This window comes from Miniopterus schreibersii, assembly GCF_964146895.1.
Source record: "Miniopterus schreibersii genome assembly, chromosome: 15".
Lineage (NCBI taxonomy): Eukaryota > Metazoa > Chordata > Mammalia > Chiroptera > Miniopteridae > Miniopterus > Miniopterus schreibersii.
Genome location: NC_138115.1, coordinates 28,259,087 through 28,276,437, shown reverse-complemented (window position 1 = coordinate 28,276,437; position 17,351 = coordinate 28,259,087). Strand labels below are relative to the sequence as shown.

The following is a 17,351-nucleotide window of genomic DNA, read 5'->3' as shown; positions in this document are numbered from 1 at the left end:
GTTCCTAAAGGAATGAAGTTAGATTATTGATTTGAGATCAGTTTTCTTTTTTAATATAAGCTTTTAGAACTATACATTTCCCTCTGAGCCCTGCTTTGCTGCAGCCTATAGATTTTGGTATGTTATGTTTTCATTTTCATTTGTGTCATGTATTTTTTAATCTCACCTGTATTTCCTCTTTGACCCATCCATTGTTTGAGTGTGTTGATTTCCATATATTTGTGAATTTTTCAGTTTTTCTTTGTTACTGATTTCTAGTTTTATTTCACGTGGTTAGAGAAGATATTTTATTGGGATTTCAGTCTCTTTAAATTTATTGGGATTTTTCTTGTGGTCTAACATATAGTTTATCTTGGAGAGTGTTGCATGTGCACTGGAGAAAATGTGTATTCTGTTGTATACCATTGTTCTATATATGTCTGTTCTAGTTGGTTTATACTGTTTTTCAAGTCCTCTATTCCCTAATCTTTTGTCTAGTTCTGTCCATTGGAACTCCCCAGCTCTCTTTTGGTTACTATATTCATGGAATATCTTTTTCCATCTTTTCACTTTCAAATCTTTTTGCATCTTTGGATCTAAAGTGAGTGTCTTGTAGATAGCACAGAGTTGGATTATGTTATTTATTTTTGTGTTTTGTTTTGTTTTCAATCCTCACCCCCGAGTGAGGATATTTTTTTCCATTGATCTTTAGAGAGAGTGTAAGGGAAGGGGGAACAGAGGGGGGAGAGAGAAATATCGGTGTGAGAGAGAGACGTTGATTGGTTGCCTCCCACACTCACCCTGGCCGACTGCGGGCAGGGATCAAACCCGAAACACTCTGGTGCACAGGTTGATGCTCTAACCATTGAGCAACGCTGGCTAGAGCTGGATTACGTTTTCTAATCCATTCTTCCATTTTCTGCCTTTAACCCAACATTTTAATCCTTTTCTATTTAAAGTAATTACTGTAAAGGAAGGCCTGCTATTTTGCTACTTGTTTTCTGTGTGGCTTTATACCTTTCCCCCCTGTTATTCCTCTATTGCTGCCTTCTTTTGTAATTTATATTTTTCTGATGTACCATTTTGTTCCCCTTATTTCTTTTTCTATAATTTTTTAAAAAAATTTTTTCTTATTGATTACCCTGGGGATTACAATTAACATTTTAACTTTTAATAATCAAATTTGAATTAATACAAACTTTGCTTTAATTGTATATAAAACACTGCTTCTTTACAGTTCCATCTTTATATATTGTGTGCCCGTTAAGCTAGATTTGAAATTATTGTTTTATACATTTGCATATTAAATCCATGGGGGAAAAAGGACTTACAAGCCAAAAATGTAATACTGGTTACTTTTATATTTACAAATGTAGCTACCTTTACCATTGTTCTTTATTTCCTCATGTTCTTCAAGTTACTGTTTAGTGTCCTTTCATTTCAGCCTGGAAGACTTCCTTTAGCATTTTTTATAGTACAGGTCTAGTATAACAAACTTCTTCAGTTTTTGTTTATCTGGGAGTGTCTTAATTTCTCCTTTAGTTTTGAGACAGTTTTGATGGATATAGAATTTTTGATAGTTTTTTCTTTCACATTCTACCCCTTCTCTAAGGTTTATTGTTGCTTCTTATTGTGGGTTGTTATTGTTTGCTTGTTTAGTAACTTTTTCAACTATTTTTATAGAGTCTATATTCTTTGTCGTGTGTGGCCACTGAACAAGTCTGTTCTGTTTGCTTATTGGTCAGCTAATGTTTAAGGACAATTTCCTTAAACATTTGAAAACAAAAGAAAAAAAATATTCTTTCAACACTTAACCAGACCATTTGTAACTCTTCCTTAGCCTTCACTTACTGCTTCGTCAGAGCCTGAAGGTCAACCAAACGAGAAAGCTTAGGGTCTTCTCAGGCCTTTCCTAAGTATGTGTCCAGCCCCACCTATGTCTTGGGCAATCTTCATTTTCTGGTATACACAGGAACTTTTAAAAGCCCTTATTACCCCATATGTATCATTTCCCAAACTCTTCTTTCCCAGGGTCTTTAGTTTCTGTTCCTTATCCCAATTGTCCCTTGCCCCAGGCTGCTGTATCAATTAATGATTTCAGCAAAAGATACTCTAGCCCTAGGAATGCTCCAAGCCAGGTGAAACCAAGGCAAGATAGGTTGAAACCCACAATCACAGTTCTTTGAGAATAAGATCTTTGGCACTCCTTCTGGCATTAGGAGTGCAGATTGCTGTTCTCACAACCACTACTGATTTGGGATATAAGCGATGGTTGTCCAGCAACTTAAAATGCCACAGCTTTCTCTATACTACAGAGCAGCAGCTGCTTTCTTCACTAAGTCTTGCCCTAGTTTTAATAAAAGTTTTTTACTACATTCCAGAGTTCTGCAAAAGTTGATTCTGACAGTTTTTGCCAGCTCATTAATTACTTTTTTGGGGAAGGATGAAAGTCTAGAGTTTTCTACTCCATAGAAATCCCTAATGTGGGGATTTTAAAGGATGGTGATACCATTAACCAGAATTAAGAAAATTGGGAGGAAGGGAGTTGATTTATGGATTTTATTTGGACATGGGTGTTTGTATTTGAGGTGCTGATGATACAATCTACAGATAACTAGTGACAATTGGAATTGTGGTGCTTGGATTCCAGAAAAAGCTTAGAGCTGCAAAGAGACCTTAGAACCTTCTATACAGAAATTACAGAAAATTAAAGGGTATGATTTCCTTGAAGTAGAGGGAAGTCCAAGCATGGCATCTTAGGAAACACTTTCAGTTAAGGAATCATTCACTTTGGATTCATTTCAGAAACACTCACTGTGTTGCTACTACTAGTGTAGGCACTGCTAAGCACAGGTAATAATGATCCAATTTTTTGCCCTCAGGAAGCTCATTCTCTTATTAAAGAAACAGACAAGTAAACAAATAGAATGCAATTTTATAACAAGGTTTAGAGGAGCCCAGACAGAGACAAAAGAATATTTAAAACAGCTCTGTGGGAAAAACAAAGAAGTTAAAGAAGGAGAAGGTGATGGTGAAAGTCATCTGTGATCTTAGTTGCTGCATAGAGTTTGAAAAGATTGAGGACTTTAAAAGGTACTGATTGGCAGTGAGGAGATGACTCACTTTCATAAGAATGGTTTAAGTTGAATAGTTTTGGTAGAATAGTGGAGATAGGTGACCATATTATAAGGAGTTAAAAGTGAGTTGTGAAAAAATTGAAGGAAAAAGGGAAGCCATCTTTTTTTTTTTTAAATTTATCTTTATTGTTAAAAGAATTACAGGTGTCATTTTTCCCCCCATTGACCCCTTCTACTCTGCACCCCCCTACCCCCACCTTCCCTCTGAAATTCGTCAGGGAAGACAACTTTTTAAATAATGGCAGAGTTGTAACATTATTTTGGAATAGAAGTAATATGAGTATGGTTTTAGACAATAGAAGAGACTGAGTAGAAAGGAAACAAGGATGGCCAAGAGTCATAAAAGAGGCAGTAAAAGATGGTATCAAGAAGCCAGAAGGATCAGTAGTTAGAAACTTGGGTGGTGAAAGGATTGAGAGTAATGAGAAAGTTTTGAGAGAGTGAGAAGGTATTTGAGAAATTTCACCTAGGAATGCCTTAGTTTTCTTACTAAAAATAGAACACAAAAATCATGTGATAAGAAAGGAACAATGGTGAAAATACCTGGCTGGAGTTGATGTAGCATACATTTGTGATGATGGTACCATTTGGTGATTTTTTTCACATCTTTCAACTTATATATATATATTAAGCATCTATTGTGAGATCCTTCGGATTATATACATGAACAAAGTAAACAAAAGTTCCTGCCCTTGTGAAACTTACATGTGAATGGAACAAGGGGAGGCAAACAAAATAGTGTTATTTTAAAGTAAACATATGAAATAAATAGGTCTTGGAACTAAGAAAGCAAATGAGAGTATTGCCCAGACATAACTACAATTTTATATTGCATACATCAAGTTGTAAGTTAAGTGATTATATATTTCTGTACAGCTAATTATAAAATCTAGGTTTAAAAAGTAAGACAAGCAGAATATGGGTTTGGTGGACCCTTTATGTATGTACTTAGAGTGTAGATATGAGAGAAATAATCTGTATTTACATTTAAGAAAAATTAGTTAATTTAGGACAACTTTATAATTGTGCATTTATTTCAGGGTTTTTGACAAGAAAAAAGAGGAGAAGATAAATTGTCATATAACTGCAGTTAAGTGTTTGGTTATGGAAAGAATTGGTAAAAGGGGGTGGTGAAAAGGTAAAAATTTCTAATTATAAAATAAGTCATGGGGATAGAAGGAAGGGAGGAGAGAGGTATGGGAGGAAAAAAAAGAAAGAAAGAACGAAAGAGGAATTTATTTAAGTTTAAAGGCTTGAAAGAATTAGAGTTGAAGATTTTTTTAAAATAATAAGTTGATTTTTTAGGTTATTGTTTTGTATTCTCATTACTTTTTTTTTTTTTTTTTTAATCTAAACAGGCATTGGGAAAGTGAAAAGAAAACCCAGTGTGCCAGATTCTGCATCTCCTGCTGATGATAGCTTTGTTGACCCAGGGGAACGTCTCTATGACCTCAACATGCCTGCATATGTGAAATTTAACTACATGGCAGAGAGAGAGGATGAATTGTCATTGATAAAAGGGACGAAGGTGATCGTCATGGAGAAATGCAGTGATGGGTGGTGGAGGGGTAGCTACAATGGACAAGTTGGATGGTTCCCTTCCAACTATGTAACTGAGGAAGGTGACAGTCCTTTGGGTGACCATGTGGGTTCTCTGTCAGAGAAATTAGCGGCAGTCGTCAATAACCTAAATACTGGGCAAGTGTTGCATGTGGTACAGGCTCTTTACCCTTTCAACTCATCCAATGATGAAGAACTTAATTTTGAGAAGGGAGATGTAATGGATGTTCTTGAAAAACCTGAAAATGATCCCGAGTGGTGGAAATGCAGGAAGATCAATGGAATGATTGGTCTGGTGCCCAAAAACTACGTTACCATTATGCAGAGTAATCCATTAACCTCAGGTTTGGAACCATCGCCTCCACAGTGTGATTACATTAGGCCTTCACTCACTGGAAAGTTTGCTGGCAATCCTTGGTATTATGGGAAAGTCACCAGGCATCAAGCAGAAATGGCATTAAATGAAAGAGGACATGAAGGTGATTTCCTCATTCGTGATAGTGAGTCTTCGGTAAGTTGGTTTTCAAAGGTAAATGGAAATAGAGCTCTGGGTATTAAAAAAATAAATAGAAAATTGGAGAGGTTAAGTGTCTTCTCCATAAGTATTCTGAAGCTAACGTCAGTGTTCTTTCCAACTTTGTTTTGAATAAAGTATAGCCCTAGCAGTGATACTACACTGGATTATTTGGCCTAGTCTAGTTCTGTTGGTTTTATATTCCTGAAATATTTTCTGTTGCATTAAACTGAAAAATGGAGAAAAGTTAACATTGGCTTCTTCATTAAGAGTAGAACAATGCAGTAGGCCAAACTGGGAAAACAATTCTTTCCCTTTTTTGGGGGGGAGGGGAGGGAACATTTTTTAAATTGCATATTGGATCCACTTTAGTCCATATAATAAAGGATATTCCTAAATTTAAAAAATGGATATTTAAGTTTCTTCATAAATTGCTTGTTTGGAAGTTGGAATACACTTTTACTATGCACCTCAAAAACATTTTTTTAACACTCAACAGTATTTAAAATGCATTTGTGATAAAAGTTAAATTTTATTCTAAAACTAAAACAGTAAAACCATAAAAATTTAATAAGACAATAGTTACGTAGACTTTGTCTAGGATATTGGAATTTGATGATATTCACTTCCCTAAAAATGGCCTTTATTTTTCCTTGATAAAGGATACCACTATGTTTCCACTTCTCAAATCATGATTAGAAAGGACATTGTTTGTATGTATTTAGTTGTACAAAAGTGAATGTGTGATTGTACAAAAGATTGTAAGAAAGTCAGAAGAAAATCTGTCTGAAGTGGTGCGTGAGTGCACGCGCGCGCATGCATGCACATGCATGTGAGGGAGGGAGGAAAGGAGAGAGGGGAGATAGAGATTAATTGAACTGCCAGAGTGAAGTTCAGGAAATGGAGCCTATGCGTTCATGACCCCCCAGGTGATTGGCATTAGGGAAAAGTGGTAGGATTTGTTTTCTGTTAGATGCCTGACCTGGCCCTGCTTTCCAGGACAAGCAGTAGGCGGTTTAGGAAGGGAGTGACCTTGGGGTGGGTGGTAAAGTAACCATAAATATGGGATGTTTCCAAGGAGCCCACTGTTTGAAGCTTTGGCAGTAACTGCCTAAAAGAGGCGTCTGGGGTTGATGCAGACTATTCAAAAGAGTGTTAGGTTAAAAAAAAAAGTCTAATTAAGGAAGTAGCTTATTTGTAGAATACTGTGTATTTTCTTGTGGCTAATTGAACATAGATATTAGCCAAAATATACCATTGTTTTTAGCAGTAGAATTTTTGAAGTAGCGGTCTTAGTCATATATTATTTGACCTGCATAATGTTTTTTTAAACATTTGAATATTGTCAGTATTTAAATATTAGGAGATTTATTATAAAAATTCAGGTAGCAGACTTCCCTTTTAAAATTGGAAGGCCTGTCAACATTGAGCCCATATTTCTACCAGGTAATAATCACAGCTAAGTGGCCACCTCATTTGGACTGGAGCCTGTACATAACCACTCAGGAAGAGCTGGTGGTTGGTGATAGGGAAGAGTAGCACTGTAGTTCCCTCCATCTATTCACCCTGTCACTTATTTACTCCCCCCGCCCTTGTAGGTATTTGGGTTTATGACCTCTCATAAGTTTACATTATTTCTTTGAGAATTCAGAATATTATATGAGCTACTCCATTAGACAGCTACTGTTAGTTACTAATTGAAAGAGGGTAGATGTCTTGGCTTTTCTCGTGTGTTTCTCAAGTAGTCTGGAGAGAAGCTGGCTCTAGATATGCATCAGATGTTAAACCAAAGGATTTGCTGTGGTGTTAGGTAGAACATGTTGAGACTTTGGAGTCTGACTGCTTAGATTTGAATCCTGACTCTGTTGTTAACTAGATAGATGATCTTGGACAATACACCCTCGATTTTCTCATCTGTAAAATGGGTTTGTTTTGAGGCATAAATAATTTAGCACAGTGCCTAGTACTTAGTAACTGTTCACATTTTAACTGTTATTAGTTTAGTATAAAAATGCTAATAGATGTGTTTCAGAATATTTACCCTACATGTTTTTTTCTCTTTTAGCCAAATGATTTCTCAGTATCACTAAAAGCACAAGGGAAAAACAAGCATTTTAAAGTCCAACTAAAAGAGACTGTCTACTGTATTGGGCAGCGTAAATTCAGCACCATGGAAGAACTTGTAGAACATTACAAAAAGGCACCAATTTTTACAAGTGAACAAGGAGAAAAATTGTATCTTATCAAGCATTTATCATGATACTGCTGACCAGAAATGACTGCTGCACAGCTCTAATTCGTCATGTAATTGAAGACTGAGAAAATGTCAGTCCAGTCATGTTTGATTGGATATTGCTGTTTCTAACTCTATATGAGAATTGACTATAATACATAAGTATTTTTATTATAACTCAGCCCATACATATATACTACGTATGCAAAGCATCTGCATAAGCAATTCCTTTTCCTTGGTCTTCTGTTTTATTGTTTCTTTTGCTGTTTTTCTCTTTGCTTCTAATATTAAGGTTTTATATTTTGAAAAAATGATGCAGATCAAAAGTCTTTATATGGAAGAATTTCTTCATTGCCTTTCCTTTATTTCCTTGTAAGGGGCACTATATTAGTCATTTCCTCAATGGTTTCTCTTCATATAAAATTATATCAATATATGACATACGCTAAAATAAATTTCTTGGAGAGTGTTAATCATTTCTGTGACTAAATAGCAATAATAAATGGAAAATTAGAAATTATTTTTAGGTATTGTATTTGTCACAAACCATTGTAAATATCAATCAAGTATGTTGTGTCTTCCATTTTTAAAAATTCATTCATTGTCTTCACTGTAAAGCAAAACAAATGGAACATAGGTTAGAAAACATACCTTGTACAGTTTTAATTTACAACTGTTAGAAACAAAAATCTAAATTTCTAAGAACTTTTTGGGGTGCTTCTTTCTTAACTGATTATTCAAGAGAACAAAGCAATTTTCAAACTGTAAATGGAGGCTCTAGTGTTATTCTCGCCCCCCCACAGTGTTATTTTACCAAAGCATCTTGTGTTGGGATATATCTGTGCCAATGTAAAATAAGCTACAGCCAAATTTGGGGGAAGTAAGAGGCAATGAGATACTTGGCCTTCCCCCTTTCCCCATCCCTAAACATCAATAATTATCAGGTGTAGTATTTCTACTATTTCTATTTTCTCCTCTCAGCTTTGAGTTTTGTTAGCTGAGACACTAAAATTGATATGTAAGTGAGGAAAAGATGGGATGTGCTCATGGTTAGAGAAAAGTATTTTTTAAATCTTATTTTTGCAGGTGCTTCTATTATGTTTTTGTTTACAGAAATTTGGGCATATGGATTAGAGACTACTAGAGAGTATTGAATCTAGTTCTGTAATTCACAGAAGAAAATCAGTTGTATTTTATGGTCACAGCTTTTCTCTTCATTATTCTATAGATTTAAATGTAAACAAAGAAACCTTCAGTATTTTAATTGAAAGTTCTTACTAAAATTACAAAACTTGTAAACAGTCGGAAGTCATGTTTTTTCAGCCTAAGCAAATGAATGTTTCCATTTTTAATGTTATAAGCAGACATTTAAACACCAGAATTACTGATGCTAAAATTGAAGTCATCTAATTCATGAAGTTTTTGTTTTTTAAATGTATTTAAAAAAATTTTTTTTTAAATGTTTTAAATCTTAAAATCATTTTAAAAGACTTGTATTGCCACTGGGTGGCAGGCCTGGCTTCTCCCACTAAGCATCAGGAGTCAGCAAATATAATTAAGACATTGATGTACAATTTTTCATCTTCATTACATCTGCTTTTAAAACCTTTTAGTTTATATTTCATTATCTTTCTCAGTCCCCCTTTGTTTTGTTTTGTTTTAATTTTTAAAATTACAGTTTACATTCAATATTTCATATTAGTTTCAGATGTACAGCATAGTGGTTAGATATCAGCCCCCCCTTTGTTGAAGATGATTAATAGTAGGTAAGTTTAATGGGAATAAAAGTTATGTGTGCTTATCTTTTTTGCTATAAAATCACTTGAATATAAATTGAAGAAAAGTCATAAAGTGGTTTTGAAATAACTAGATAGTAAATATCTTATTATATTTTAAACAAACATTTTTTTAAAAAATATATCTTTATTGATTTCAGAGAGAGGAAGGGGGGGAGAGAGAGACAGAAACATCAATGATGAGAGAGTCATTGATCGGCTGCCTTCTGCACGCCCCCTACTGGGGATGGAGCCACAACCCGGGCACCTGCCCTGACGGAATCAAACCTCAATCTCTTGGATCATAGGTCAGTGCCGGTCGGGCTTAAACAAATATTTGATGATGCTTTTTTTTTTCCATCACTTTGTTTTTTATCCAGTCTTAGTAAAAAATGGATGTCTTTTTTAAAAGAGGGAGCAATTAATGCTTTTCATCACAGACATGAGCTATTTATAGCAAAAACCCCACTGAGCTAATGATACGGATTTTGAGAAAGTAGAAACAATGCATATTTCTGTGTCATAATTAGATTTATAATAACTTGAGAGTTCCCAGATAGCCCATATGTGCCAGTAATATCTACTGTGTGCTCTTATTATGGGATGAAAGCCTCACTAAGAACTACTTAATTTTGTACTTTAACATTTTATCGATTTTTTAAAAGTCTTAAACCAATCCTCACACCAATGGCTGGTTTTATAAGCATGAAGTTTACTTGAAGCCATTTTCATAAACAATAACCTTAGAACACATCTACATAGCTAGCTAGTTGCAGGACTTTTGTTACAAACCAGGTTTCCTTGTTCCCAGCCTGGTACACTCATTATCATGACACACTGCCCTCTCTGTGCTTGTTTTTAGAGTAGAGAGATTCCTAGGAAGGGTGGTATTATAGAAATTTTCATCACTTGTGAAGAGATGCTTAGCTATCAGTTTAAATACACGTAGCACAGATAACCCTGCCCAGTCTACTTCCACAAATAACTTCTCCAAAATCTTGGAAGAAGGTTTTCAAAACTGTGTAAGCTCAGTAAGTAAAAGCTATTGCTGCTGTATCTGTTAATATACATCTTCCACTAGACACAGTTAACACAGGCACCTAGCACTATTAATGGCGGTGTGTCACATATATCACTGAGTAGGAGAGGAAGGCTAAGTGCAATCCATTGCTATCGCTGGAAGAATAATGGCCTAGCAGATGAGCAACTTGAGTGGTTAGAATGTCACTCCAAAAAGAAAAGGAAAAAGGTTCATCCTTACAGATACATGGCACATCAGTTATCGCCAGCTTTAATGCTCTTAATTCTATCATCTAGTCCAGAGATTGCAAAGAAGCTGGTTACTTCTGTCTGTAGGGACTTTTGTGAAAATAAGAAAAGGCACCTCTTCCTCCCAGGCAGGTCAGCCCCTTTTCTTACTGAGAAGTCTGAATTTACACTGTACGTACGCAGTCCTCCCCCACTCCATCTTGACTAGGGTATGCTGTTCAGGGTACAACCAAATAGTTGTAGCCACACAATGCTTAAAGTGATTGTTAACATTTGAAAATTGGGGAATTTCACATAAAATTTCAGAGTTCTGGTTTCCCCTGAAGAATGATTAGCTGACAATACTGGAGATGAATTCCCACAAGACAACTATCATATAGAGCATAATAAGGATGTTCCCCTTATTTTTACCAATACACATGGGGGAAAATCAATGTAAAAAGTCTTTTCAACCCTTATCCTTCACACCTGCAAATGCAGTTACTGTTGCTCTCTATTTTACCTGTAATGGAGAATTTTCAATTTGGAATCTGGAAGCTATCATTTGTCAGAAACATTTTAAATGCAATGTCCAAATAAATTAGGAATGTAACATGGTATACTTTAACTTTTCCGTTTTAATATTTTGCTAGAAGATAAGGGGTTCTTTGTAATGTATATAGGTCTTCTGTTTCTAAATGACCTCATAACTGTAGTCACTTCTTCCTTAAAGGACATTTGATATATTGGATAGATGACATCCTAATTTTATGTTCTGAACAGCATCCAGTGAACTCTAAAAAATGCCACATTACTGCTTCTGGGGGAAACCATTATTTGATTTTATCGCAAGGCAAGATAGGAAGCTCCTCTCTTCTGATTCTATTGGTTTAGCAAGTTTATATGACTCAACTCGGTCATCTTCTAAACACTTATAGACTAGCATACTATGCATACCACACACCCTAATTCTTGCTGTTATATGACTAAACCAAGTGGCAGAGGAACAAAAGTATATTTTTCTAGTTTACTAACAAGGTGTTTTTTTTATCTGAAAGTATACACAGTTTGCTGAGACTTGCTTGTTTAATGAGTAGCACCTAAATTGGGTTTGGTGAGGTTTTGAAGAGCAGGAGGAGTTTTCCAGTTATCATTGGCCATGTTCACAGAGGTAGATGTCTTAAACCAAAGTGTCTTTTTGAGAATATGTTTCCAGCTGGAACACGTCAAGTATTTCAGAATTGGCCTAACACAAACATTTATCTACTGGGCTGGCTAACTTTTAAATGTTTCAATTCAAATTACTTTTTAAGCTGTTTTTAAAGCTCACAGGAAAGCTGGCCACAGTGTTTTGGAATAATGTTACAGATTTTATTTATATTTATAACTACAGAAGATAAGACAATACTCAATTTTCACGTTTTCCTGTACCTCTGGAATGATGATGACCTTCAAACTGGAAAACAAACATAAAAATAAACAATTGAAAATAGACATCTAAGGTTGTAAGATATTCAGTTGCTTTAAATAAATCTCTGGGCTCAAATAATGTATAACTTATGTAGAAAATTTGCAGATAGACTTTGGGAAATGACGGAGACAGGTGGATTCCAGGATGAGACTGAAGTGTTGTCTGCTTGACTCTTAAACACAGGAGTGGTTATTAAATTGATACTTTTTGAGCCCTTATGGAAGAAATGAGTAATCCTTGAATATCCATGTCTTTTCTAGGAGCAAGTAATGGCAAACAACCTCCTTGTTTTGATATGTTTTCTAGATTATAGGTGAAAGGGGATGTTACAGAAAACAAATAGTGATTTCATCAGGGCATGTGCTAATTGCTTGGTGTCAAGATGAAAAAATCTTTTTTGAACTGTTATATCTGTGTGTATGGTTGTGCGTCTAATACTTAAATAGTTTTTGGAGATGTTTGTCCAGCATCCAACCATCCAACCAACTCACCTCAAATATTTGATTGCTCAGGTGCTGGACTTTTTTAACCTGGCATATGATAATGAAAATGGACAAAGTCGTCCAAAAGCTGTCATAAAACTTACATTTCTAGTGATACAATGCCTGATGGAGAAGTACTCTGAAGAAAAAGCAGGTTGAGGGGGCTGGGGAGAGAGAGTTGGGGTGTTGATTTATACAAAATGATCAAAAGAGGCCTCTGAAAAAAATTGACCTTTGTGCATAGTGTGTGCTCCACATAACAGAATCACCGATAACTATTATTAAACCACTGGTTGAGTGAAAATACAGCAACCAAAGTCATTTGAAAATTATGTTAAGATCTTCACTATTACAGAGCATTTTTTCTGATTTCCAAATTTTAAAATGGAATAAAATGGTATTTGTTTTATTTAAATGTGGAACTTACTATAGAGGGAGTTGTTGGGGAATGTCACATAGAAAAAAAATGGTTATGACTACAGGAAGGACAGCTTGACATACTTAGGGGCTTTATTTGATCACACCCTAAGGAAAGAATTGAGGTTAAGGGAGGTTAAATTCCTAATGCTCTGCTCTGGTGGCCACACAATAAACTAGGGAGGAAATTGAAAAACTAAAGTATGTTTCCAGGAGGTGTAAAAGGGCTACAAGAATCCTGAAAACTAAAGCTTGACAGTGTGGAAATTATATCTGAGCAGATTCAGTAGAAGCAGGAGTTAGTAAAATCTAAGAGAATTCCACTGCTTAAACACCCTGTGTAACAAAAAATACTTAATTCAGACAATGGGTTACAACTATATGTGAGATGGTCTAAAATACAGGACATATTTAGGAATCTTGGTAAAGGGCCCGGAACTATTCTGTGCTAAGTAGGGCAAGGAAGGATTATTGGAATGGAGTGATTGACCACGCACGTAGTCTGTGCCAGGGCACCAGGGCCTGCCCTGCACAACTCTTAAGAGTGAGTGCCCCAAATTTACATCCTGGTGTTTTACTTCATTCTGGTCCCGGCCCTACAGGGCTCGGAGGGCTCTTTCTTGCATCAACCTCTTTACCCGTCACCACTGCTGCTTCATCATTTCATAAAACCCTTATATCTCCTCGCTTTCCCTTCCATAATTAAATATAAAATATTTAAGTAGTAAATAGTGTATTAGGGAAAAAAATTCCTGTTTCTAGACTGTACCTGCTTATAATAGGAAATAGTTTTATTTTTCCGTGAGTTCATGATCAGAATAGATGATCTTTCAGCTCTGGACGGCAGTGGAAATTAACCTGAGAAGTGCAGGCAACGGGTTAGACGAGAGCTTGGCTTTGGCATGTTGCATAGAAAACTGTAGATCACAACCAGCTGATGAGAAGGTACAGAAAGAGAAGGACCCCAAAGACAGAAAAGAAAGGTGAGGTCAGAGTTGGGGATTCCAGGCAAGGGTACAGGCTAGCAGGTGAGGCACAGCCCTCCAGAAGTCCTCACCCAGTGGCATGGCCCGTGCAGATGTGGATGGTCTGAGCGCCTTGTCGTGAACCAGTCCTGAGAGGGACTGTCATTCAGAAACTAGCAGGTGGACATCATTATCCCTCAGTGCCCCTTGAGGTGTGCAGAGACTTTCCTTGCAGTGGCTTGTGAAGAATCGCCAGGCAGTGCTGCCTGGTGAGCGTGGCAGTGCTGGGCAGGGGTATCTTGACTGGGACCCATGCCCAGGTAGAGCCAACTATCTTAAGACCTCAAGGTTTGGTGAACACTCGTTCCCCCCCAGCACAGCTAAGTGAGACTTGTTCTCCTATTTTCTGATTATTGCCCTTTTCCTTTCCTTCTTTAGTCGATACTCCCTTCAACTTCCATCCTTGGGCCTTGCTCGTGGCATTCGCTCAGTTGGAACGCTGAACTGTAAATGCATCTTTCCTACCAAATCTAAACAGGTGCATCCTTAGAACTCCTTCTCAAGATCTATTTTCTAAGGCCTTTGGATCAACTCCTCTGTGCCCTCAGAAGCACTGTGAGCCCTCCTCTGGTGCTAATTGGGAGGCAGTAAGGTGAGTGGAAAGAACTTGGAATTAGGCAGACCTCGGCTGGAATTCCGGTCTCCATCCTTAATTAGCTCTAATATATAGTAAATCAATTTCTCTGAGCCCCGTGTCCTCATCTGAAAAGTTGGGAATAAAATCTTACCTTGCAAGTCTGTTGTATAAAATATGGAAATGTATATTATCATGGAAAGCCCTTAGGACAATTCCTGGCACATAGCAGATACCCGGTACACACTGGTTTTTATTTTCAGCTTTTAACATGTGGAAACTGGGCAGAAATGCATTTAGGAGAGAGGAATCAGGAAGCCAGGACTGGGAGAGAGAAAGTAAGATGGGGGACCGATGTTGAGGCCAGCATGTATGAAGCACTACAAGTTGGGGTATGTCCAGACCCAAAGGCAAGGGGAGCCAGGATCAGACGCCAGGGGAGCAGTGAGAAACTATACAAGCAGCTCATGAGCAGACGTCATGGCACAGATGTGGCCACTGACTCAGTGCTAGAATCAGGAAGAGCATGAAACAGCATTCTTGACCATGGTGTAATAAAGATATACAGCTAACATTTTCTGAACACTGACTTTGCCAGATCCTGCTCTAAGTGTACCATTCATTTAGTTCTCACAACAGCCCTGTGAATTAAGTACTATTGTAACCGTCTCCAATTTATCGAGGAAGACACAAAAACAGACTGTTTAAATGACTTGCCTAAAAAAACAGAGTAAGTGTGGCAGAGCCTGGATGCCAACCCAGACAGTGGCTCCAGAGCCCATGATTTTACTACCCTCCAGTAGGTATCTCCAACTGGAAGCCTTTCTTTGCTTATCTAGGGACCAAACCAAAAGATGAGCAGCCCTCAAAGGGTAGTCAGAGCAAATTAACCCTAATGTACTTATTGCTAATGTTTTTAACTTAACAAATGGTTAAAACAGCATTTGTGAAGATCTGTGTTCCTGGCACTGTGTTAATGTGCCTTGTGTGCATTCTTTAATTCCCTTAACTATTATGCAAGAAATCATCGTATCTATTTTCTAAATGAAAAAACGAGGCTCTTGGAGTTGCTTTCTTCCCCTTCACATCGAAAGCGTACTCCTTTTTCCATCCACTCCTCATCCTACAACTATCTAGCTACTGATTCAAGTTCTCCACTGAAACGCCTCCTACTGAGATTACGAAGGATCATGCAGGGGACATTTTTCAATGATTAACTCAATGACTCACTCTTCTGCACTCCTGCTTGATGACCACTCCGTCTTTCATCATTTCCAGGGCCATAGTTTGTTCCAGGACAGCCTCTCTGACCTCTTTTCCCCACTCAGATCTTCCTATTTCTGTTTTCTTATGCTGGTCCTTAAATGTGGATCTTCTCCAGAAACACATTCACATGCCTCCTTAATCTACACACTCTCCTTGAATGTTTCACCCACTCCCTGAGCTCAGCTACCACTGCAGTGCCAAAGGTAGAGGCGATGGCGCCGGACACCCATAAACCAGAGACAGAGATGGTTTACATACTGCGGTTCTCCTGTCTGTATCTCAAATTCAAGTGCATCAAGCTCAACACATGCAACCTTTTTCTGGACCGCCCCCCAGCCCTGCTGTCCTGGCCCCACCCTGTCCTCCTCGTCATTATTTTGGTTGAGGTGCTGCCATCCACCCAGTTACTCAAACCTAGAACCTGAAAGTCATGTTTGCCTCCTGCACCCTCCCAGTCCACTCAGTGTTCAGGAACTGTCAATTCTACCTCCTCTTCTGGATTTACTGACTTCTCTCTACAGACATGGGAAAACCTAGTAGAAGGGAACAACATCTCTCACCCAGTTGACTGGCATAGTTTCCTCGCTCTTCTTTCTCCAGCCTGGCCCTTCTACTGTTTTCTCTATCCTAGTCATAAACTTTTTAAAGCTCAAATGCAGAAAGTGATATGATCAGATCTGAGGTTTTAACCCCTTCGTTGACCTTCATTCCTCTCCAAGCTTCATTGCTCTCTAAGGATAGACTCTAAGCTCCTCAACGAGGTATTCAAAGCTCTCTGGAATCCTGTTTCTGCCTGCCTTTGGACCCCATTTCTTGCCACTCCGACCCTGCTTTCCAGTTGCACCGAACGTTTTGTGGTTTCCTAAACACACCAGGTCTGCCTAATTTTTCTCAGCATTTAATAGCCCAAAAGTCACCTCCTCCAGGAAGCCTTCTCTGATTCACCATGCTGGGTTAGGTGTTTCTCATTAATGCTCCCTTGTTCTTTTGTGAATATTTCTGTTACTTTTTTCAATATCCATTTATGATTATTCCCATGTTCATCTTCTCCACTAGTTGGGAATTTCTTGGTTGAGGGCAGGAACTATTGAATTCCCAGGATCCAGCACATAATAGGCTCTTAATGAATGCTTGTTGAATGAACAAATGACTTATTTTCCCAAGGGTGCATTGCAAATAAGTTCAGTTCTCAAATTGGAACCAAAATCTGTTGTACTCTAAAACCCATATTCTTTTCACTAATGCATTTTCACATATAAAGTGTTTAGAATCCTTTAAAAGCTAGCATTTTAGGGGGCCAAACTCTATCATAAGGTTTTCTTCCAATATTTAAAATTGTTTTTAATTTTTCAATAATTCAGTCACATGGTTCAGTAATCAAACAGTATAAAAATATACAGCAACCAAAACAATTGAAAGCAGGGTCTTGAAGGGATAGTTGTTCATAGCAGCCTTAGTCACAACAGCTAAAACATGGAAGCAACCCAACTGTTCATTGATGGATGAATGGATGAGCAAAATGTGGTATATACATCAATGGAATATTATTTAGCCTTAAAAAGGAAGGAAATCCTGCAATGTGCTAAGACATGGTTAAACCTTTGGGACATTATGCTAAGTGAAATAAGCCAGTCACAGAATGACAAATACTGTTTAATTCCACTTACATG

At 37.3% G+C, this 17,351-nt stretch overlaps 1 protein-coding gene across 2 annotated transcripts in view; it reads left to right on the top strand.

The window, feature by feature from the left end:
- The window catches only part of NCK1 (NCK adaptor protein 1), a 53,346-nt gene extending 40,542 nt beyond the window's left edge, over positions 1–12,804 (top strand). For both annotated transcript variants that reach the window (XM_081160066.1, XM_081160067.1), the window contains 2 exons: positions 4,475–5,187; positions 7,256–12,804. In XM_081160066.1, coding sequence (XP_081016192.1) covers positions 4,475–5,187; positions 7,256–7,450 — 908 coding nt within the window. In that variant the 3' untranslated portion in view covers positions 7,451–12,804. The remainder of the gene's footprint in view (positions 1–4,474; positions 5,188–7,255) is intronic.
- The last annotated feature ends 4,547 nt before the right edge of the window (positions 12,805–17,351 follow it).